The 24,871-nt window shown below is 37.8% G+C and overlaps 1 protein-coding gene across 5 annotated transcripts in view; it reads left to right on the top strand.

The window, feature by feature from the left end:
* Positions 1 to 24,871, top strand: part of TASP1 (taspase 1) — a 288,218-nt gene that overhangs the window by 31,275 nt on the left and 232,072 nt on the right. For all 5 annotated transcript variants that reach the window (XR_006655296.3, XM_045194733.3, XM_045194732.3 and 2 more), the window contains one exon: positions 18,793 to 18,913. Coding sequence is in view for 4 of the 5 variants with exons in the window: in XM_045194733.3 (XP_045050668.2) it covers positions 18,793 to 18,913 (121 nt within the window). In the remaining variant the exon portion in view is untranslated. The remainder of the gene's footprint in view (positions 1 to 18,792; positions 18,914 to 24,871) is intronic.

Here is a 24,871-nt window from a genome sequence, read left to right as displayed (position 1 = left end):
GAAACTTTTTGATTTCTTCCTTGATCTCATTATTCATCAGTTCATTCTTTAATAGCATGCTATTCAGTCTCCAGAGTTTGAATATTTTTGAATTTTTTTTCTTGAGGTTGAGTTCTAGTTCAAGCCCTTATGGTCTGAGAAAATGCTTCAATTTTCTTGAATTTGTCGAGGCTTGTTTTGTGTCCTCTCATGTGGTCTCTCTGTGAAAATGTTCCATGTGCATTTGAGAAGAATATGTATTTTGCTTTTTTGGGATGAAAGGCTATTTATATATCAGTTAAGTTCATTTGATCGAGGACAGTGTTTAATGCCACAATATCTTTGTTGATATTTTGTTTGGAAGATCTATCCATTGTTGACAGTAGGGTCTTAAAATCCCCACTATAATTGTGTTGCTGTATATATCTTTCTTGAAGTCCTCCAAGGTTTTCCTTATATATTTGGGTGCTCCTATGTTGGATGCATATATGTTTACAATATTTATGTCTTTTTGATGGATTCTTCCCTTGAGTATTATGAAGTGTCCTTCTGTGTTTTATTTATGGCCTTTGTTTTGAAGTCTATTTTATTGGATATAAGTTTTGCCACCCCTGTTTTTATTTTCCTGTCTGTTTGTGTAGAATATTTTTTTTCCAACCCTTTACATTCAGTCTGAGTAGCTCTTTTGTTCTGAGGTGAGTCTCTTGCAGGCAGCAGATGTGCGGTTCATGTTTTCTTATCTATTCTGCTACCCTGTGTCTTTTGATTGGAGCATTTAATCCATTTACATTTAAGGTTATAATTGATAGATACTTATTCATTGCTATTTTGTTCCCTTTGTACCTGCGTTCTTCTTTCTCACTCTTTTTCTTCCTCTTCTTAACGCATATCCATTTAGCATATCTTGCCATGATGGTTTGGTGGAGATATATTCTTTTAGCCTTCTTTTGTCCAGGAAGCTTCCTATTTCACCTTCCATTTTAATTTAGAGCCTTGCTGGGTAGAGCAGTCTTGGTTGCAGGCCTTTGCTCCTCATTACTGGGAATATTTCTTGCTGTTTCCTTCTGGCTTGTAGTGTTTCTATTGAGAAGTCAGCTGCTAGCCTTATTGGGGCTCCCTTGCATGTTAGTTGTTGTTTCTCCCTTGCCACCTTTAGGATTCTCTCTCTCTCTTTTTTATTAAAGATTTTATTTATTTATTTCCAGAGAGATGGGAAGGGAGGAAGAAAGAGAGGGAGAGAAACATCAACATGACAATTTTACATGACAGTTTAAAATTTTTAAAATCAAAATCTGTATACATATAGAAAAATACACACATTTATTGTAAAGAGGCAGGTTCTTGAATTTTTCATGGTGAAGATACCTGTGTCTAACCAGCACCCGGATCAGGAAAAACATTGTCAGCCCTCTAGAAGATCTCCCGTGCCTCCTTTCAGTCACTCTTAGGGTAAAACCTCTTCTGAAGGGAGTCATGTAGTATGTAATCTTTCATGTCTGCCTTTTTTGCTTGTTAATTGAAGGGGAATTCATAGAACACAAAATTAATTATTTTAAAGTAAATAATTCAGTGACATTTAAGCATTTATAATGCATGGCCCTACCACCTCTTTTTCTTTTAATTTTTTAAAATTATATTTAATTGATTATGCTATTTCAGTTGTCCTGATTTTTACCCCTCTGCCCCCCTCCACCCAACACCCCTGACTTCCTCAGGCAATCCTCACACCATTGTTCATGTCCGTGGGTCATGTGTATAAGTTCTTTGGCTACTCCATTTCCTGTATTGTACTTTACAGCCTCATGACTATTCTGTAACTACCTGTTTGTACTTCTTAATCCCCTCACCTCTTTACCCATTCCCCAAAACCCCACTCTCATCCGGCAACCATCAGAACACTGTCTGTATCCATGATTTTGTCTTTGTTCTTCTTGCTTGCTTAGTTTGTTTTTTTAGATGCAATTGTTGATAGTTATGTATTTTTTGCCATTTTTATGTTCAAGGATTGATTTTGTTTTATTAAATAAGTCCCTTTAATATTCATCTAATAATAGTTTGGTGATGATGAACTCCTTTAGTTTTTTCTTGTCTGGGAGGCTCTTTATCTGCCCTCCAGTTCTAAATGATAGCTTTGCTGGGTAGAGCAATCTTGGGTGTAGGTCCCTGGTTTTGATGACTTTGAATATTTCTTGCCAATCCCTTCTAGCCTGCAAAGTCTCTTTAGAGAAATCAGCTGACAAACTTACGGGAACTCCTTTGTAGGTAATTAACTGTTTTTTGTCTTGCTGCTTTTAAGATTCTCTCTTTATCTTTAACCTTTGGCATTTTAATTATGATGTGTCTTAGAATGGGCTTCTTTGCATTCATCTTGTTTGGGACACTCTGTGTTTCCTGGACTTTCATGTCTCTTTCCTTCACCAAGTTAGAGAAGTTTTTTTTTTTCATTGTTTTTTCAATAGTTTTCCAACTTCGTGCTCTTTCTCTTTCTCTACTCACACCCTTATGATGTGAGTGTTGTATCTCTCAAAGTTGTCCCAGAGGCTGCTATACACTATCCTCGTTTTTTCTGGATTGATTCTTTCTGTTATTCTGATTGGTTATTGTTTGCTTCCTTATGTATCTAATCATTTATTTGATTCTTGGCTTCATCCACTCTACTGTTGTTTCCCTGTAAATTGTTCTTTATTTCAATGAGTGTATCCTTTGTTTCCTTTTTAATTATATTTTGTTGATTATGCTATTACAGTTGTCCTGATTTTTCCTCCTTTGTCCCCTGCCACCTGTCAACCCCCACTCCCTCAGGCAATGCCCCCACCATAGTTCGTATCCAAGGGTCATGCGTATAAGTTATTTGTCTACTCAATTTCCTAAATTGTACTTACAGCCCCTTGTCTATTCTGTAACTACCTATTTGCATTTCTTAATCCTTTACCTCTTCGTCCATTCTCCCACAACACTTTCCCATCTGGCAACCATCCAGTAACTGCTTTTCTCTTGCTGCTTGTAAGAGTCTCTCTTTATCTTTAACCTTTGGCATTTTAATTATGATGTGTCTTGGAGTGGTCCTCTTTGGGTCCATCTTGTTTGAGATTCTCTGTGATTGCTGGACTTGCATGTCTACTTTCTGAACCAAATCGGAATTTTTCTTTCACTTTTTTTAGGTAGATGTGCAATTTTTTGCTCTTCTCTCTCTGGCATGCCTATGGTGTGAATGTTGGACCTCTTGAAGTTGTACAGAGGCTGCATATAGTAGCCTCAATTCTTCTTCTTTTTTTTTTTTTTGACTCTTCTCTTGTTCTTCATGGTTGTTTTTTGCTTCCTTATGTTCCAAATCATTGATTTGATACTTGGCTTCATACACTGTACTGTTATTTTCCTGTAAATTGGTCTTTGTTTTAATAGTGAATCCTTCATTTCTGACTGCATCTTTTTTATGTTGCTGAGGCCCTCTCTAAGTTTCTTGAACGTCCTTATAACCAGTGTTTTGAACTCTGCACCTGCCAGATTGCTTATCTCCATGTCGTTTAGCACTTGAGTTTTGATCTGTTCTTTCATTTGGACCATGTTTCTTTGTTTCCTCACTTTTGCAGACTCCCTGTGTTTGTTGCGATGTGTTAGGTAGAGCTGCTTTGACTGCATGTCTTGGTAGTGTGGCCTAATGTAGTAGGTGTCCTTTAGTGTCCAGTGTCACAGCCTCCCCTGTCACCCAAGCTCGGTATTTGATGTGTGCCCTCCAGGTGGGCTGAGTACACCCTCCTCTTGTAGCTGAGCCTAGATTAGTATTGGCAGGTCAATGAGAGGAATTTACCCAGGCCAGTCAGCAGCAAGGGCTGGCTCTGACCACTGACCACCAACCTTTGCCTTCCATGGTGGATAACCTGTGCATGCAGAGAGAAGGAGGTCATGCTCCAATGTGGTCTATAGCTGTCCACTGGTGAGCTGGCCCTGGGGTTTCCCATGTGGTGCAGGCCAAGTCAGCCCCCACTCATGTTTTGCCCAAGGTACTCTGCCTGAGCTATAAAGCAGTCTGAGATGGCTGCTACATGTGCTGGGCTTGGAGATTCTCAGGTAAAGCCAAACTGTGAATCTAGTCTGGCTGCTGCTATTGAGGGGCCTGGGGCTCACTGAGGTCAGCTGTTGCTTGTTTGAGAGGATTAAGGAAGTTGTGAAGCTGGAGCCAAGACTATCCATTCACAAGGAAAAGCAGCTTGGATGGGCCTGTAAGTTTGGTGGGGCGGAGTCTCTGGGGACCTCCAAGAAGGTCTCTGGGGACCACCTGGCTAATTACTATTAGCTGGGTTGTTGGAGTTTCAGACTGGGCACCAGCCTTCCAGCTCTGTGGGGGGAGGACCCAGAAAAGGGACAGTGTTCTTTGCTTGCCTTCATGCTGGACACCTCAGCTTCCCCCTATATGCCACTGGTGCCCCTCAAACCACCACCCCCGCACCGGAGCCCAGATAGGGTGAGTCTGTGTGTGGGTTCTTTTAAGAGGAGCTACTTGGGGCTCCAGAAGTTTTTCTATTAACTTAATACCCACTGGTTTTTGCAGCCAGAAGTTGTGGGGACTTATCTTCCTGGCACTGGAACCCTGGGTTGGGGGACCTGTTGTGGGGTTGGGACTCCTTGCTCCCAAGATATCCCTCCCAAATTTTTATCCACCACATGTAGGTGAGGGACCAGCACATTCCATGTCTGCTCTTCTTCTACGAGTCTGGATAGATGTGGTTTCTTTAATTCCATAGTTGTCAAACTTTCATTCAACTTGAATTCTTACAGTTTGATATTTTAGTTGTAGTTTTGTTGTGGTTGTGTGAAGTGGTGAGCCATGTCTGCCTACACTGCTGTCTTCCTGCCTATACCACCGTGTTTTCTGTCTTGTTCTAATACATTTTATCTCTCTAAAGGTAATGCTGTGATCGTTAGATAGTTTCTCTTCATTCCGTCCTTTTTCATCCCTTGTTGACCACCAATCTGCTTTCTCTCTGTGGATTTACAAATTCTGGAGATTACACGTAAATGAAATCATGCAGTATGTGACCTTTTGTGTCTGATTTCTTTCAGTTAGCATGCTTTCAAGGTTCATCCACATCAGAGCATGTATCAGTACTTATTTGTGTGTGTGCGTGGAATATTATTCAATATTAATCATGTATATACTATAATTTTATTTTCATTTTTTAAAAAAGATTTTATTTATTTATTTTTAGAGAGAAGAGAAGGGAAGAGAAACATCAATTTGTGGTTGCGTCTTATACACCCCTTACTGGGGACCTGGCCCATGGCCAGGGCGTGTGCCCTGACTGGTTATTGAATGGGCTACACTTTGGTTTGCAGTCTGGCAGTTATTCCACTGAGCCACAACAGCCAGGGCTCTTTTTCTTTTTTAAAAAAAATCCTTACCCAAAGATATGCTTATTGATTTTAGAGAAAGAGGGAGAGAGAGAGAGAGAGAGAGAGAGAGAAAAACATCGATCACTGCCTCTGGCATGTTTGCAACTGGGGTTGGTACTTGCAACCTATGTATGTGCCTTAAGTGGGAATAGAACCCACAGCCTTTTTTAGGTATACACAGTGATGCTTCCAACTGAGACACCTGGCCAGAGCTATACTACATTTTCTTAAATCCATCCATGTATTGATGGACATTTGAGCTGTTCCCAGTCTTGCTATTGTGACTAGTGCTTCTGTGAATATTCAGTATAAGTATTTGTTTGAGTACAGATTGCTGGGTCATATGCTAATTCTGTGTTTAACTTTCTGTAAAACAACCAAACTTTCCACAGCAGGTCAACCATTTTACATTCCCAACTGCAGTATATAAAGGTTACCATTTCTCCACATTTTTGTGCTTAATGGTTTTCACTTTTCTAATGACTAATGATGTTGAGCATCTTTTCATGTGCTTGTTGACCATTAGTATATCTTCAGAGAAGTGTTGAAGTCTATTCCAGTCCTTTACCTGTTTTTAAAATTGGGTTGTTTTTGGTTGTTCTTATTGAAAGTTACAGGTATTCTTCACATATTCTGGATACTATATTGCTATTGCATTTATACATACTGGTTTTTTGAACATTTTTTAATTTATTTATTGGGGGTGGAGGGGGAGAGAGAGAGAGAGAGAAAGAGAAAGAAATATCAGTTCGTGTTTCACTTATTTATGCATTCATTGGTTGATTCTTACATGTGCCCTGACTGGGGATAAAACGCACAACCTTGGGAAATTGGGATGACATGCTAACCAAATGAGCTACCTGGCCAGGTCTCTTTGTATTTCTGAAATTGTGTTAAAGTAAACACTTAAAAGGAAAAATAAATTGTAACTTCCCCTGTGGTCTTCATGTCTTCCCCTTATATCCCTTTAACCTTACCCAGTACTCCTTGTCTTCTGTCCTGTTTCATATATGTTCATCATATTTACTACTGTCTAATATGCCACCTATTTAATTTCTTATCTCTCTTAGCTAGACGTGAGCCTCCATGTGGGCGAGGATATTCGTTTTGTTAACCGCTCTGTCCCCATGGTTTTAGATCAAGGATTTAACAAGCTATGGATTCAAAGCTAAATCCGGACTGCTTCCTGTTTTTGAATGGCCAGTGAACAAGGGATGGTTTTTGTTTTTTCAAATGGTTGAAACTCAAAGTGTCTACTTCGAAAAAATTAGAGTGTTCAAAGCAAGCCCTAAAATAGATAGGTAAACAAATAAATAAATAAATAGTTGAAAAAAGTCAAAAGAAGAATATTTCATGACACCAGGAACTTATATGAAATTAAAATCTCAATATTTATAGATGAAGTTTTATTGGAATATAGCCATGATCATTCATTTGTGTATTTTCCCTGGTTGCTTTTACACTACAACAGCAGGGGTCTGTAGTTGTAGAATTTTCTGTGTGGCCTGCAAAGTCCGAACTATATAATATATCTGGCTCTTTACAGAAAATATTTGCCTGGCACTTAAGTGCCCAATAAATATTTTTTGAATGAATGAATCTTAACCTATACCACCAGAGAAGAATCTAAATTGGAAATCTTTCAACAATTCAGTTCTTGAAAATTTGAGCTTAGTTGGCTACTAAAAAAAATTTTCCAAATGATTTTTTGGCAGCACTATTCATTGGCCTCTGTTAATCCTGTAAATAATGAGAATTGATGATGAAATACTACAGAATTTGTAATTCTTAGGATAGTGTCAGGTAAGATAGATATATTGTACAAGTCTTACCAATGGAGTTTGAAAAAAAAAAAACAAAACTATAACAACATTGAGTATACATCCTGTCTTCTCTATTTTTAAAAAATTCAAAAAGTAGCTTGTTTCAAAACTGTTTGGGTTTTTCCCCTTTCTTGTAAACTTTACATTATTAAAGCTACCTGCTTATTAATGAAGAAAGCAATTAAATTATATTTTGATACTATAGCCTACTTAATTTTAAATAAGAAACTGTACTATCGCAAAGTTTTATTCTATTATATTTCAATCATATAGTGATGTTTTTGTTGAATTTTCACTTGAATAACAGGGTATGAATACTAACATATTAGTAATTTCCTATAAATGTCTTTTCCTTAAAGGAAGATTGGAAATTGGGCAAACATAAGTCATTTTATAGTGTGCTAGTCTAGTTTTTGTACATTTGAAAACTAAATTGTTTGCATCTGTAAGAGCTGTTAATAGAGGTCTCATAATAGATCTGTACCCCAAAGGTACAGTGTACCTCATAGCCTTGCAAATAGTTCTTTTATTTTATGTTTTCAGCAAAGGACATTAAATGGGTAATACAGGTTGTGGTTTGTAGTGAAAGAGTAATGCTTTGCAGATCTTTGCCTTGGCTTGGTGCTTCCAAATTTTATTAATAAGAACGGGTTTCCCTGTCATGGTGGGGGTACAGCTGCTGACTTGCTGCTCTCTCTTTGCTGGGTTAAGCAGTCAAAGGTATCTTACTTTTTACAAACTCTGTCTCTTCTGAAAGGTATGAATAAGGCTAACCATGTTTTGCTCTTAATAAAAACTGAAGACTGTTGCCTGAATTTATTTCATTGCTTGTTTCAATTGTGAAAAGATTGAATTCTTAGCACTCTATTACAGTATTCCTGGCATTTCTCTATAGGAGTAACCTGTAAGAATCAATAAGCATCAGTTTGCTTAAGGAGTTACTGTTCACAATGATTAATTATTCCATTTATATCTAATTATAATTAACTCCTATTCATTCATTCTGCAAATATTTATTGAGTACCTGCTGTGTGCCAAGCATTACTTTAGACTTAGGGATATAGCACTTAATATTTTGGGGGTTTCATTCTATGGGGAGAATTAGACAGACAAAATTCTATACAATGTCAGGTAGTAAAAAGTGCCATAAAGAAGAATAAAATAGTAGAGAAAAGAAATTGGTGGGGGAAATGCCAAGTTAGTAAGGAGAGGGCTCTCTGATAAGATGTCATTTGAGCAGAGACATGAACGAAATAGGGGAAAAAGCCATGGGAAGATGTTGGGGAAGGGAGTTTTTGGTTAGAGGGAAAAGTATCCTATTGTCTCTTCTTATCCTACTTCATTCTTTATAATACTTCTCATTAAACAGCAGCTATTTATATATATATTTATATATACACAGTGTGTATTTATTGACACTTTGTTAGAATCATGCACTAAACTCAGCATTTCAAAGGAATGAATAAATGTGAAGGCCCTGAGTGGGTGTGTTCTTGGTGTGCTCAGGGAATTGCAAGGAGGAAATAAGTTGGGAGAAGGAGGGGCTGGATCATGTAGGGCCTTGTAAGTGTTGGAAATTAGCACTTTGGAATTCATTCTAAGTATGATGGGAAACCATGGTAGGTTTTTGAATGGGAGTAATAGGGTCTGGCAGAGTTTTTAAAGGATTGTTGGCTTCTGATTGGACATAATGAATATTAGTTGTATGAAATGATTCACGTCAGAAGATAACTACAAATGAGCATTTAAAAAGCTTAATATAAACATATGTATAAGAGTGAGTTAGTATATAACATGATCAGTTTATATCAAGTGATAGGTATACTTTTTTGTCAGTTTTATTGAAGTACAATTTATATACAAAACTCATCTATTTTAAGTGTAGTGTGATGAGTTTTGACAAATGTATACAATTATGTAACCTCCAATATAGACAGTCACGATGTATAAAATATTTTTATCACCCCCTAAATTCCCTCATACACCTACCTGCAGTTGATCCCCTTCTCTCACTGGCCCCTGACAACCACTCTACTTTTTATCATAATTTAGCCTTTTCTTGACTTTGGTACAAATGGAATCATACAATATGTGGTGTTTTGTGACTGGCTTCTTTCTGATTTTGAAATTCATCCATACTGTTGGTTATATTAGGAGTGTGTTCCTTTTAGTTCTGAATAGGAGTTCATTGTATTGTTACATCACAATTTGTTCATCTATTTACTATAGTCGATGGGCATTTGGATTGCTTCCAATTTTTGGCTGTTCTGATTAAAGTTGATATGAACATTTGCATACAAGTCTTCATGAGGACATATGCCTTAATTTTTCTTGGATAAATACTTAGGAGTAAAATAAGTGCATGCTTAACTTTAAAGAAAAAACTATTTGCCATTTTCATTCTCATCATCAGTTTAGGTTGCAGTTCCTTCACATTCTTGACAATGCACAGTATTGTTAGTTTTTAAAATTTCAGCCATTTTAATGGATCTGTAGTAGTATTTTGTAGTTGTAATTTGCATATCCTCAATGACTAATGATATTATGCATCTTTTTGTGTGTTATTTGCAATCTGTACATAGAATTGCCCATTAAAAACTTTGGATCATTTGTCTTAACGAATTGTATGAATTTTTAAAAATATATATATTCTTCATACAAGTCCTTTACCTTTATGTTTTGTTAAATTTTTCTCCTAGGCTGCAGCTTGATTTGTTTTTTAAATAAACTTTTTATTTTAGAACAGTTTTAGATTTACAGAAAAATTGAGAAGATAGCACAGAGAATTTCCACATACCCAACACCTGATTATTTCCCCATTATTAACATTTTAAACTAGTATGTACATTTTCACAATTAATGAACCTATGTTGATACAGTATTATTAAATAAAATCATTTAATAATGACTCACACCAGCCAGGTCTGTTCCAAAGTGTTTTTCATCTTAGATTATTGTATTTTTCATTTCTAGAAGTTCAATTTATTTTTTTAAATCCTTCCTATTCTTACTTCCTTATCCTTATGACTATGTAGAGTATGTTTATGTGAAAACTATTTTAACATTGTTAGCTTACATTAGAATTGTTTGCAGACTCTATCATCTGATATTTCTGGGTCTGTTTTCATTGTTCGATTATTTTGGTTATGGGCCATACTCTGATTTTTGCATGTTTGGTCATCTTTGGTTTTATACTAAATGATGTGAATTTTACAGTTTTTGAAGTTGGATATTATAGCATTTCTTCAAATATTTTAGGACTTTGTTCTGGGACAACGTTGTTTAAATCAGTACAATCCTTTTGAGGCTTGCTTTAAAAAGCCTTGTGAGTGCGGGTCTACAGTAGCCTCCTTTCTAGGGCTAATTTGGCCAACTCTTGAGACATTACCTCCCAAGACTTTTCCTGATAGCTTCACTCTGGCTGATGGGACCATCACCTAGTCTCACCTCTGTGTGAGCTCTAGAAATTGTTCAATTTATTGAAGTTTTGTAGAAGTTCTTTTTGGCCTTGATAGTTACCTTACAAGTATAATACTTATTTAAAAGACTAAGGGTCCCTGGAGCTCTCACCATGCAGCTTTCTCTTGTTTGTACCCCATATTGCATATAGCCTTCCTGGCCTTGTCTCTTCAACTCTAGAAGAACATTGGCTCTTTTCTGAGTTCCTCTTTTCCTCTTTCCTGTGTTATGGCCTGGAAAGCATCTCTAGGACTTAAGTTGAGGTGCCTGGTTAGTGTCTCTTCTCTCAGGATTAGAGTCCTGTGCTAGCTATTGAATGTCTGTTTGTCTCATATACTTGTATTTTGTCTGATATTCTAGATAGGAGAACAAATACGATCCCTATTATGCCTTTATTATCAGAAGCAGAAATTTAGACAACTTTTTTAAAAAATATATTTATTGATTATGCTATTACAGTTGTCCCATTCCACCCCCCACTCCATCCTGCCCACGCCCTCCCTCCCACATTCCCCCCTATAGTTCATGTCCATGGGTCATACTTTTAAGTTCTTTGGCTTCTACATTTCCTACACTATTCTTACCCTCCCCCTGTCTATTTTCTACCTATCATCTCTGCTACTTATTCTCTGTACCTTTCCCCCCTCTCTCCCCCTCCCAATCCCCTATTGGTAACCCTCCATATGAGCTCCATTTCTGTGGTTCCATTCCTGTTCTAGTTGTTTGCTTAGTTTGCTTTTGTTTTTGTTTTAGGTGTGGTTTTTAATAACTGAGTTTTCTGTCATTCTTATTGTTCATATTTTTTGTCTTCTTTTTCTTAGATAAATCCCTTTAACATTTCATATAATAAGGGCTTGGTGATGATGAACTCCTTTAACTTGACCTTATCTGAGAAGTACTTTATCTTCCTTTCCATTCTAAATGATAGCTTTGCTGAATAGAGCAATCTTGGATGTAGGTCCTTGCCTTTCATGACTTGGAATGCTTCTTTCCAGGCCCTTCTTGCTTGTAAGTTCTCTGGAGAAATCAGCTGACAGGCTTATGGGAACTCCTTTGTAGGTAACTGTGTCCTTTTCTCTTGCTGCTTCTAAGATTCTCTCCTCCTGTTTCATCTTGGGTAATGTAATTATGATGTGCCTTGGTGTGTTCCTCCTTGGGTCCAGCTTGTTTGGGACTCTCTGAGCTTCCTGGACTTCCTGGAAGTCTTATTTCCTTTGCCAGATGAGGGAAGTTCTCCTTCATTATTTGTTCAAATAAGTTTTTAATTTTTTCTTCTTCCTCTTCTCCTTCTGGCACCCCTATAATTCGGATGTTGGAACATTTCAAGATGTCCTGGAGGTTCCTAAGCCTCTCCTCATTTTTCCGAATTCTTGTTTCTTCATTCTTTTCTGGTTGGATGTTTCTTTCTTCCTTCTGGTCCATACCGTTGATTTGAGTCCCAGTTTCCTTCGCCTCACTATTGGTTCCCTATACATTTTCCTTTGTTTCTCTTAGCGTAGCCTTCATTTTTTCATCTAGTTTTCGACCAAATTCAACCAATTCTGTGAGCTTCCTGATTACCAGTGTTTTGAACTGTGCATCTGATAGGTTGGCTATGTGTTCACTGCTTAGTTGAATTATTTCTGGAGCTTTGAAGTGTTCTGTCATTTGCGCCATTTTTTTTTGGTCTTGGTGCTTCTGTTACTTAAAGGGGCGGAGCTTTAGGTGTTCCCTGGGGTGGGGTAACGCTTGTTGCTGCACTGTGACGCTGCACTGTGACACTGTATGTGGGGGAGGGGCCGAGAAGGAGTAATGGCTCCTGCTCCACTCTCTGCTGTATTTCAGTCACTCCCTCTGCTACCCACAATCAAATTGGGCCCCTCTGGTGCTGGTTCCTGAGTGGGTGGGCTTGTGCACACCCTAGGCCATTGTGGGTCTCTCCAACGACCTCTCCTGTGAGGCTGGGAGTTTCTCCTGCTGCCGCCCCAACCCCCACAGGTGTTTTCACTCAGAGGTTTGAGGCTTTATTTCCCTGCGCTGGAGCCCTGGGTTGTGTGGCCTGCTTCCCTCCCCTGCCGTTCGTCCCGGTTTATCTGCATGAATGTGGGGCCTCGGGGTGCTACCCGCCGCTCTGCCTGCCCCGTTCTCTGCCACTCTGAGTCTGGCCTTCTCGGTTTATCTGTGCGCGAATGTGGGGCCCTAGGGTCTGCTAGTGATCAGACTGCCTGACCTGTTCGTCCCACATTCCGCCAGTCTCTGTCCCTCCAGGGCAGCACGAGTCCTCTCCGCGGGGCTGCCCGGTCTGGATGAATATTTCTTTTTTATCTCCTTGGTGTCGGACTTCCTTGCCTTTCGATTTTCTGTCAGTTCTGGTTGTGCAAGGAGGTGCAGTGTGTCTACCTACGCCGCCATCTTGGTTCTAGTAGACATACTTTGGAGTTAGAAGTATATTTTGAAGTAGGAGAAATATTTTTGAAAAAATTGTTCCTAAGGTATCCTTCCATTTTCTTACATACTTTTTTCTTATATATTTTAAAAATGTCAAATTTAAACCATCTCACAAGAACCATATTCAGAATAACTTTGTTTAGTTTGTGGTTTCTAATTGGATATTATGTGGAATTTAATTTTGTAGAGCTGATTAGCTGATATATCTATTTCAAAGATTGTTGAGATAGTGTACATAGTGTGAGCTTGTATGTGTATTTTGGGATTTTAAAATATGGATGCTTTACTTTTCTCTCATATTTCAACTCCTTTATCACATACTTTGAAGATATATGTGATAAGGCATGGGAAGTTATAGAGATAGAATTAAAAAACATTTGTAATATGGTGGTAATATACTTTGCTTACAGTCTCTCTGTTATGTGCTGTAGATAGTTTTGATCTGGATTTTTATACTTTCAAAAATGAAATTATTCAAGCAAGAATTCATCTTCTTATGTTTTAAACTATTATCTTTATTTTATTTTATTTATTTTTAGAGAGAGGGGGAGGGAGGGTGAAAGAGAGGGAGAGAAACATCAATGTATGGTTGCCTCTCACATGACCCTCACTGGGGACCTGGCCCACAACCCAGGCATGTGCCCTTACTGGTAATCAAACCAGGGACCCTTTGGGTTGCAGCCCACATTCAATCCACTGAGCTACACCAGCCAGGGGGAGGGAGGTAGAAAGGGAGAGAGACATTGATGCATGAGAGAAATATCTATTAGTTGTGTCTCACACGCGCCTGGACTGCAACCCAGGCATGTGCTCTGACTGGGAATGGAACTGGAGACCTTTCGCCTTGTGGGATGATGTCCAACCAACTGAGCCACACTGATCAGGGCCATAATCTTTTCTTTAGTTGTGTTATTTTTCCTAAGGTTTAGAATTCATTGAGGTAGAAATAATTACTTGAAAGGCCTTATTCAAAATCATTATGCCTAATTATGCACACTCTTCCCTCTATCTTATAAAATGCCTTTTTTGCCTTGGCTGGTGTGGTTCAGTGAATTGAGTGCTGGCCTTCGAACCCAAGGGTTGCCAGTTCCCAGTCGGGGCACATGCCTGGGTTGCAGGCCCAGTCCCCATTAGGGGGCGCGTGAGAAGTAACCACACATTGATGTTTCTCTCCCTCTCTCTCTCCCTTCCCTTCTCTCTAAAAATAAAATAAATAAAATCTTTAAAACCCATCTTAAAAAAAATGCCTTTTGTTACTAATGGTTTTATTTGTCTCTGAAGTTTGAAAGTTCTGATCTTTTCCTTTTATCTTCTATTCTCACTACTATCATTCCATACCATGTCTTCTCCTGTTCTTTATCATACAATATATGAATGTCAGTTTATGTTTCCTTGACCAATATATTTATTTTGTCTTTCTCTTACACAGAAAGTTTTACTGGCTTCTCATTGTTTTCCCAATTAACTACAGATTCTGATGAGTGGCAAAGGGCAATCTCCATATTTGTTTCCAACCAACCATTTTTGCTGAGTGTATCTTCTGTAGCTCTTACACTTTCCATTGCTTATGTGTTGCTCATGTCATTTCCACCAAATGGAATTTTCTTGACTCCTGGCTAGTCTTTGCTTTTTAACATCCTTCAGGAAGCTGTTGTGTTAACTTCTCCATCTCATAGTGGGCCATTGCCTTTTGAGTGCTCAAAATATTGATCATTTGTATTATCCATTCTCTATTTAATTATACAGCCTGTGGTCTTATTTTTAAAATTCTGTGGGTGATTAAATTGTCTAACTGCATTAAGACAAAAGCCCTGTCTCAATTCCCTCACGCCTTTGCGCAAGGTACAGGTGCATATTAGGAAGGTTTTAATGTTGTCAGTTTTTCTTGCATTTGGCAGTAATTCATAAAACTGGGGACATTTGTAGATGATTTGGGGCATTTGGTGATACTTCAGTTGATCCAGATTGCCCGGGTTTCCTAGGTAATATTGGTCTTACCTTAGAACAGTTAATTTTCTGGATTGGTTCAGCTATCTGGAATGTGAGATGGAGTTGTTTATATTTTACGGCCATTGGTTGTTTTGGAGTAGGCTCTTCATCTGTTTAGTGACCCTCTAAGACGTGGCAATCTGATCTTCTTTCCCTCCCCTCCTCTTTTTAAAAAATGTTTTCCCCTGGCTGGTGGCTCAGAGGGTTTAGTGCTAGCCTGGGAACCAAAAGGTTGCTGGTGCAATTCCCATTCAGGGCGCATGCCTGGGTTGTAGGTCAGGTCCCCAGTTGGGCAAGTGCAAGAAGCAACCTATGGATGTTTCTCTCACACATCAGTGTTTCTTTCCCTCTCTTCCTCCCTTCCATCTCTCTAAATAAATAAATAAAATCTTAAAAAATAAAAATGAAGAGTTTTTAGGACTTGTCCCCATGACATTTATTTTTATTGTAAGGTTTTATGTTATTAGCCTTTCACATATTCTCTTGTTGGAAATCGTGTATGATATGTTCTTCATGTAACAAGACTAGTGGTATATGTCTTTTAAAACTTTACTCACTGTATTAGAAAAACAAGGTGGTGTGTGTGTTGTGCTTTTAAAAAAAAAAAAATTCAAATACATCTGCTTCCAGGCCTTTATGTTCTGTGTACCTTATTTACAAGGTCTTTTTCCTTTATATCATTTTTTATTATATTTTTTCTATTGCCATTTAGTCCTCTTATATCCCCTTCTCTCTTTATTTATTTTTTAAAAGATATAATTCATGTCATAAAATTCCCCCTTTTATGGTATACAGTTTACTGGTTTTTGGTATATTTATGAAGTTCTCTGTCATCACCACCATCTAATTTTAGTTTCTTTTATCAACCAGAAAAGAAATGCAGTAGCTATTAGCTATCACTCCACTTTGCCCCTTTTCCCAGCTCCTGGCAATCACTGTCTACTTTATGGATGTGTGTATTCTCTACATTTTATGTAAACAGGATCATCCAATATGTGGACTTTCGTCACTGGCTTTTTAAAAAATTTATCATAATTTTTTGAAGGTTCATCCATATTGTGCCACATATCAATACTTCATTAGTTTTTATTATAATTAATACTATATTATGTAAATATACCATATTTTACTTATTCATTCATCAGTTGATGGACATTTGAGTTACTTACAGTAATGCTGAAGTATCAGTATTGAATATTCACGTAGGCTTTGTGTAGACAAGTTATATCTCTTAGATATATACCTAGAAGTAGAATTGATGGGTCAAATGGTAACTATGTTTAACTTAAAAAAAATTTTTTTTTAAAGATTTTATTCATTTATTTTCAGAGAGAGGGGAAAGGATGGAGAAAGAGAGGGAGAGAAGCATCAATGTGAGAGAAAAAAGTCACATCTCTAACCAGGGACTTGGCCTGCAACCCAGGCATGTGCCCTGGCTGGGAATCAGTGACCTTTCAGTTCATAGGCCGACGCTCAATCTACTGAACCACACCAGCCAGGGCTTTGTTTAACTTTTTGAGGAACTTAACAGATGTTTTCCAAAGTGGCTATACCATTTTACATTCCCACCAACAACGTATGAGGGTTCTAATTCCTTCATATCCTTGCCAACACATCTCTGTTTCTGATTCTTTTTGATGTTATTGTAAGTAGAATTGTGGGTATGAAGTAGTGTTTTATTGTAGTTTGATTTGCGTTTTGCTGATCACTAATGTCAAGCATCTTTTTAGGTGCTTATTGGCTATTTATATAACTTATTTGAGGAAATGTTTATTTATATCTTTTGCCATTTTAAAAATTCTGTTATCTTTTTATTTTAGAATTGCAGAATTTTTAAATATCTTTTGGATACAAATCTCTTATGAGATACATGATTGGAGTTTTTTCCCATTCTGTGAGTTTTTTCCTACCCTTTTTAATGGTGTATTTTGTAACACAAGGTGTTAATTTTGGTATAGTCCAATTTACTAAAATTTTTCCCGGGTTGCTTGTGCTTTTGGTGCCATATTTAAGAAAGCATTGTATAATACAAGGTCATGGACATTTGCCCCACTTTTTTAAAAGCTTTTATTTATTTGTTTTTAGAAAGAGGGAAAGGGAATGACAAAGAGAGGGAGAAGACATCAATGTGTGGTTGCCTCTCCCATGTCTCCTCCTGAGGACCTGGCCTGCAACCCAGGCATGTGACTGGGAATCAAACTGGCTACCCTTTTGTTCTCAGGCCAGCACTCAATCCACTGAGCTACACCAGCCAGGGCTGCCCCTTGGTTTTCTTTGAAAGATTTTATAGTTTTAACTCTTACATATAGGTCTTTGATCCCTTAGGGTTAATTTTTTGCATATGGTATGAGATAATCTAACTTCATTCTCTTATGTATGAATATCTAGTTGGCCCAATACCATTTACGGAAAAGACTGTCCTTCCTTTATTGAATTGTTTGGGCATCCTTGTTGAATTGAACATATATTGGATGGCTTATATCTGGACTCAATTCTATTGCATTGATCTCTCTGTTTATCTTTAGCCATATGTCTATAGCACACTGTCCTGATTACTGTAGTTCTGTAGTACGTTATAAAACCTAGATGTATGTGAGCCCTCCAGTTTTGTTTTTCTTCCAAGATAATTTTGTATATTCTGAATCCCTTACATTTCCATATGAATTTTAGGATTAGTTTGTCAATTTCTGCCAAAAAGAAAAAAAATGCTGCTAGGATTTGACAAGTGATTCTTTTGATTCAGAACAATTTGGGGAATGTTGCACCTTGAAGATGGTAAGCCTTCTGAGCTATGTACATGACTATCTTTACATTTTTTTAGGTCTTAAATTTTTTAACACGCTTTGTAGTTTTCAGCATATAAATTCAACTTTTTGTTATTTATTTGTTATTATTTTTGCTGTTATTTTAAGTGGAATTGTTTTCTTAATATCATTTTTAGATTGCTTATTGATAGTGTATAGGAAAAAAATTGAGTTTTGTATCAGTTCTAGTTGTTTTTAGTGGAGTCCTGAGGATTTTTTCGTATATAAGATGATGTCATCTTCAAATAGAGATAAGTTTACTTGTTTCTTTACAATGTAGATGCTCTTTCTTTGTTTTTCTTTCCTTGTTGTGCTGTCCAGATTTCCAGTATAATGTTGAATAGGAGTGGTGAGAGTGAACGTTGTTGGTACTGTATTGTTCCCGAGCTCAGGGGAAAGCATTCAGTCTTTCACTATTCTACTGTCAGTGCTGAACTGTTTGTAGGTCCCTTTATCATAATTAAGATCCCTTTTCTTTCTATTTTGTTGAACTTTTTTTTTCCTCATGAAAGGGTGTTGGATTTTATAAAATTCTTTTTTTTCTGTCTGTTGATATGGTCATGGTGTTTTGTTTTTTGGTCCTTTATTAACATGGTGAATTACATTGAATTTCAAATATTAAACCAAACTTGCTTCCCTGGGATCCCTGCTTTTCATGGTATATACTTCTTTTATGTTTTGTTGCATTTTTTTGCATTTCCTTGAAGATTTTTGGCATCAATATTCATAAGGTATATTGATTTCTAGGTTTTTTTCACTCATGATGTCTTTGTTTTGTTTTGTAATCATAGTAGTATGACTGTCATATAACAAGTTGGGAAGTGTTCTATCCTTTTTAGTTTATGGAACAGGTTATGAAGGATTGACATTAAATGCTTTTTAAAACTAAAGGTATTTTAATTTTTGTTTTTATCTTTTAGGATTCTCCTTTTACAAATGCAGGAATGGGGTCTAATCTAAATCTCTTGGGTGAAATTGAGTGTGATGCCAGCATAATGGATGGAAAATCCTTAAATTTTGGAGCTGTTGGAGCACTGAGTGGTATGTGGACATTATAACACACAGTCTCTATTCTTTAAAAAATTATGAATATTACCATTCCATGCTACCTAAAGACTTACTCCATTTTTTCCCGTTACTCTTGCTTGCAGTAGTGTTGAAAACATTGTTTCTTTTTTCAAGATTTAATTTATTTATATATTTTTAAAGTATATTTTATTGATTATGCTATTACAGTCTTCCCAGTTTTTACCTCTTTATCCCCACTCCACCCTTCATCCCCAACCCTCCAGCATTCCCTCCCCCTGTTAGTTTATGTCCATGGGTGTACATATAAGTTATTTGTATCCTCTGTTTCCTCTACCATTTTGACCTCTCCCTATCTATTTTATGCCTACCAATTATGCTTCTTATTCCCTATACCGTTTCCCCCCTTTATTCCCCTCCCCTCCCCTACTGAAAACCCTCCATGTGATGTCCATTTCTCTGATTCTGTTCCTATTCTAGTTGTGCTTAGTTTTTATTGTTTTTCTTTTTCTTAGGTTCACTTGTTGGTAGTAGTGAATTTGTTGTCATTTTACAGTTCATAGTTTTTGTTCTTCTTCAATTTCTTAGATAAGTCCCTTTAACATTTCTTATAATAAGGGTTTGGTGATGATGAACTCCTTTAACTTGACCTTATCTGGGAAACACTTTATCTTCCCATTCATTCTAAATGATAGCTTTGCTGGATAGAGTAATCTTGGATGTAGGTCCTTGCCTTTCATGAGTTCAAATACTTCTTTCCAGCCCCTTCTTGCCTGTAAGGTTTCTTTTGAGAAATCAGCTGATAGTCTTATGGGCATTCCTTTGTAGATAACTGTCTCCTTTCCTCTTGCTGCTTTTAAGATTCTCTCTTTATCTTTAATCTTGGGTAACTTAATGATGATGTGCCTTGGTGTGTTTCTCTTTGGATCCAACTTCTTTGGGACTCTCTGGGCTTCCTGGACTTCCTGGAAGTATGTTTCCCTCACCAGATTGGGGAAGTTTTCCTTCATTATTTGTTCAAATAAGTTTTCAATTTCTTGCTGTTGTTCTTCTCCTTCTGGCACCCCTATAATTTGATTATTGGAACGTTTCAAGTTGTCCCACAGGTTCCTAAACCTCTCTTCATTTTTTTGAATTCTTGTTTCTTCATTCTGTTCTGGTTGGATATTTATTTCTTCCTTTTGTTCCAAATTGTTGCTTTGAATCCTGGTTTCCTTCTTGTCACTGTTGGTTCCCTGAATATTTTGCTTTATTTCACTTTGGGTATCCTTCATTTTGCAACCAAGCTCAATCAGTTCTGTGAACATGTTGATTACAGGGCTTTGAAGTCTGTAGCAGATAGGTTGGCGATCTCCTCCTCGTTTATTTCTCTTTCTGGAGTTTTGCTTTGTTCTTTGCTTTGGGCCATATTTTTTTGTGTTGATGCACTGTTAAGTTGTAAGGGGGCGGGGCCTTAGGTATTCACCAGGGCAGGGCAATCTTTCTGGCTGCGCTGCAGCACTGTCTATGGGGGAGGGGCCAGAGAGGAAACAATGCGGCTCGCTTGCTGGGCTCTAGCCCCACTTTCCAAAGAACTGTCATGTGAAACTGGGAGGTTCTCCTACTGCAGCAACCCCCACCTAGTCCACAGTCAGCTCTGAGTCTCAGTTTCCAGTTCAACCCGCATGGTCCGCCACCTTGCTGTGGGTTCTCTCCATCCTCTCGCTTACCAGTCCTGTTGGTCTGGTTGACTGTTTCTTTAATTCCTTGGTTGTCAGAGTTCCATGCAGTTTGATTTTCTGGCACTTCTGATTTGTTTATTGATTTTAGATTGGTTGTTATCCTCGTTTTGGTTGTGAGAGGAAGTGAAGGGTTTCTACCTATGTCTCCATCTTGGCCAGAACTCCTTTATTTATTTATTTTTAGAGAGAGGGGAAGGGAGGGAAATATCAATCATTTGGCTCTCCCACACCCCCAGCTGGGGACCAGGCCTGACTGACTGGGAATTGAACCTGCAAGCTTTTGGTTCACAGGCCAGCGCTCAATCCACTGAGTCATACCAGCCAAGACTATTTTTTGTTTTACTGAATTTAAGACATGAAATTTTAGCTATGGCATGTCTTTGTTAGAGTTTGATCATTTTCTGTCTTTATAAGGGATTATAGACATTTAAAATGTATTAGTGGATTTCCATTCAAGACAATGGCGTAGGCAGACATGGCTTGCCTCTTTGCACAACCAAATCAAAATTACAACTAAAATATACAACAACCGTCACTCAGAACCACCAGAATTCAAGTTGAATAGAAGTCTGACAACTATGGAATTAAAGAAACTACATCCATTCAGACTGCTAGGCGTGGGTGCAGACATGGAACAGGATGGTCTCTCACACCTGTGTGGTGCATAAAAATTCCAGAAGGATATCTCAGGAGTGAGAAGTACCAGCCTCACACCAGGCCTCGCAGCCCAGGATTCCAGTGCCAGGAAGATAAGTCTCCACAACTTCTGGCTGCAAAAACCAGTGGGAATTGAGTCAGTGGAAGAAACTGCTGGAGCCTCAAATAGTTCCTCTTAAAGAACCCACACATGGACATACCTTCTCAGACTCACTCCCTCTGAGCTCTAGCACCAGAGTAGCAGCTTAAAATGCACTAGTGGCATAGAGGGAGAAACTGAAGTGTCTGGCATCAAGGCAAGCAGAGGCCACTGTCCCTTTTCTAAACCCCCCACCAACAGAGTGGGCAAGCTGGCGCCATATCTGAGACTCTGTCAACCTGGCTAACACTGTTTGACCTGCCTTGGGAGATCCCCAGAGACTCTGCCCCACCCAATTTACAGACTCACCCAAGCTGCTTTTCCATGGAATAGATAGTCTTGGATCCAGCTTCACAACTTCCTTAATCCTCTCAAACAAGAAACAGCTGGCCTCAGTGAGCCTCAGGTTTAGCACTAGCAGCTGCCAGCCTAAATTCAAACCTTGGCTTTACCTGGGACTCTCCAAGCCCAGCACAAGTAGAAACCATCTCAGACTGCTTTATAGCTCAGGCAGGGCGGCCCCAGGTAAAACACAAGTGGGGGCTGACTTGGCCTGCACCACCTGGGAAACCCCAGGGCCAGCTCAACAGTGGACAGCTACAGACCACATTGGAGCATGACCTCATTCTCCCTGCATGCACAGGTGATCCACCACAGAGGGCAAAGGTTGGTGATCAGTGGTAAGAGGCCAGTCCTTGCTGCTGACTGGCCTGGGTAAATCCCTCCCATTGATCCGCCAACAGTAACCAAGACTCAACTATAAGAGGAGGGTGTGTTCAGACCATAGGAAGGGCATACCTTGATAGGAGAGGCCGTGCCACTGGACAGTAAAGGACACCTACTACAGTAGGCCACACTACCAAGATACAGAGTCAAAGCAGCTCCACCTAATACATAGAAACAAACACAGGGAGGCTGCCAAAACAAGGAGACAAAGAAACATGGCCCACATGGATGAAGAGATCAGAAATTCAGAAAAAACTAAAGAAAATGGAGATAAGCAGTCTGGCAGATGCAGAGTTCAAAACACTGGTTATAAGGATGCTCAGGGAACTTAATGAAGACCTCAGCAGCATAAAGAAGATCCAGTCAGAAACAAAGGATATACCAATTGAAACAAAGAACAATTTACAGGGAAACAACAGTAGAGAGAATGAGCCTGAGAAATCAATGATTTGGAACATAAAGAAGCAAAAAACAATCATGCAGAACAAGAGGAAGAAGAAATCAGAATCCAAAAAAACGAGGATAGTGTAAGCAGCCTACTGGACAACTTTAAGCATTCCAACATTCACATCACAGAGCTGCCAGAAGGAGAAGAGAAAGATCAGGAAATTGGAACTCTATCTGAAAAAATAATGAAAGAAAACTTACTTAATTTGTGCAGGAAAGAGACATGCAAGTCCAGGAAGCACAGAGAGTCCCAAACAAGATGGATACAAAGAGGCCCACTCCAAGACACATCATAATTAAAATGCCAAAGGTTCAAGATAGAGAAAAATCTTAAAAGCGGCAAGAGAAAAGAAGTTAGGTGCCTACAGGTAATTGTCAGGTAATGTCTCAAAGAAACTTTGCAGGCTAGGAAGGACTGGCAAGAAATATTCAAAGTCATGAAAAGCAGGCACCTACAGGCAAGATTGCTCTACCCAGCAAGGCTATCATTTAGAATCAAAGGGCAGATTAAGAGCTTCCAGACGAGATGAAGCTGAAGGAGCTCATCACCACCAAACCATTATTATATGAAATGTTTAAGGGACTTGTTTAAGAAAAAGAAGATCAAAACTATGAACATTAAAATGGCAATAAATACATAACCATCAACAATTGAATCTAAAAAACCAACTAAGGGAACAAGAAGAACAGAAACAATCATAGATACAGAGAGTATTTTGATGGTTGCCATATGGGAGGGGGGTGTTGAGGAAAGGGGAAGAGCTGGGGGGATTAAGAAGTACAAATACAAAGTTATAGAATAGCCTTGGGGCTATAAAGTACAGAATAGGAAATGGAGTAGCCAAAGAATTTACAGGCATTACCCACAGACATGAACAATGGTATGGGGATTGCCTGAGGGAGTCAGGGTTGCTCGGTGGAACGTGGCAAAGGGGGAAGATTCAGGACAACTATAATAGCATAATCAATAAAATATAATTAAATAAAATGTGTTAGCTTATTTTATAATTATTTGAAACCATAATTTATAATTATATGAAATAATATATTTTTATCATTAAAAATTCAAATGACATATAGGCATACCTTGGGAATATTGTGGTTCTCTTCCAGACCACATCAATATAGTGAATATCCCAATAAAGTGAGTCACTTGAAATTTTTTTTTTGTTTCCCAGTGCGTATCGAAGTTAAAATAAGTAAATTCCCTTGGAGTTTCTATGTACACAATTATATTGACTGTGAATAATAGCAGTTTTGCTTTTTTCTTTATAATGTTTACATTTTTAAATTTCTTTCTTGCATTATTATATGGGCTATGACATCCAGGGCAAAGTTGAATATAAGTGATAATAGTGTACATCCTTGCTTTGTTCCTGATTTTAGAGGGAGAGCTTTATATATTTCACCACCTTGTATGCTGTTTAGTTGTAGGATTCTCATAGATGCTCTTTACCATATTAAAGAAGTTTTCTTCTAATATTAGTTTGCTGGTGGTTTTTATTGTAAATGGGTATTGAATATCATTAAGTGCTTTTGTGCATCTACTGAGATGAATTTTTCTCTTTTCATAAGTATGGTGAAATTTATATTCCTTTCTTGGCTAAAATCTTGGTTGTAAGTTTTTATTTTTTATATTTTGCTTATGTTTAAGATTTTTGACCTGTGTATAAAAGATAGGCTTTAATTTTTCTTTCTTATAGTATTCTTTTCAGGTTTTGGAATCATGGTATGACTGGCCTGATAAAATGAGCTTAGATTTTTTTCTCTTGATATTTGAAAGAGTTTGTGTATGATTGGAATGACTTCCTTTTAACTGGAGGGATTTATTAGTTTTTCTAAATTAATGGAGTTTTTGTGGGAAGTTTTAAAATATCAGATTTAATTTCTTTTACAGTTATAAGGCTGTATTTTCTTCTTTTGTGTGTCTTTTTCAAGGAATTTGCCCTTCTCAGATGAGTGTTCAAATGTATTTGGCTGAAGACTTTTTAGTTAGCTTTCATTGATTTCTAATTTTATTTCGCTGTGGCCAGACATCATGTGCTGTAAGATTCCAAGCCCTTAAAGCTTTTTGGGACTTGATTTATGTTCCAGATTTTGATGTCTTTTAATAAACGTTCCATATCAACTTCAAAGGAGAATGCATTTTGCATTTTTTGGGTGTATGTGCTACATGTTAGTTAGGTCTATTTGATTATTCATTTGTTGTGATATTCTGTATCTTTTATGATTTGTGTTATAGGTAGGAAAGGGTATTTCAATTATTTTTAATTTTATTTTCAT

Source organism: Desmodus rotundus, chromosome 6, assembly GCF_022682495.2.
Source record: "Desmodus rotundus isolate HL8 chromosome 6, HLdesRot8A.1, whole genome shotgun sequence".
In the NCBI taxonomy this organism is placed as follows: domain Eukaryota; kingdom Metazoa; phylum Chordata; class Mammalia; order Chiroptera; family Phyllostomidae; genus Desmodus; species Desmodus rotundus.
The sequence above is the reverse complement of the archived record's forward strand: the minus strand, read 5'-3'. Positions and strand labels throughout refer to the sequence as shown.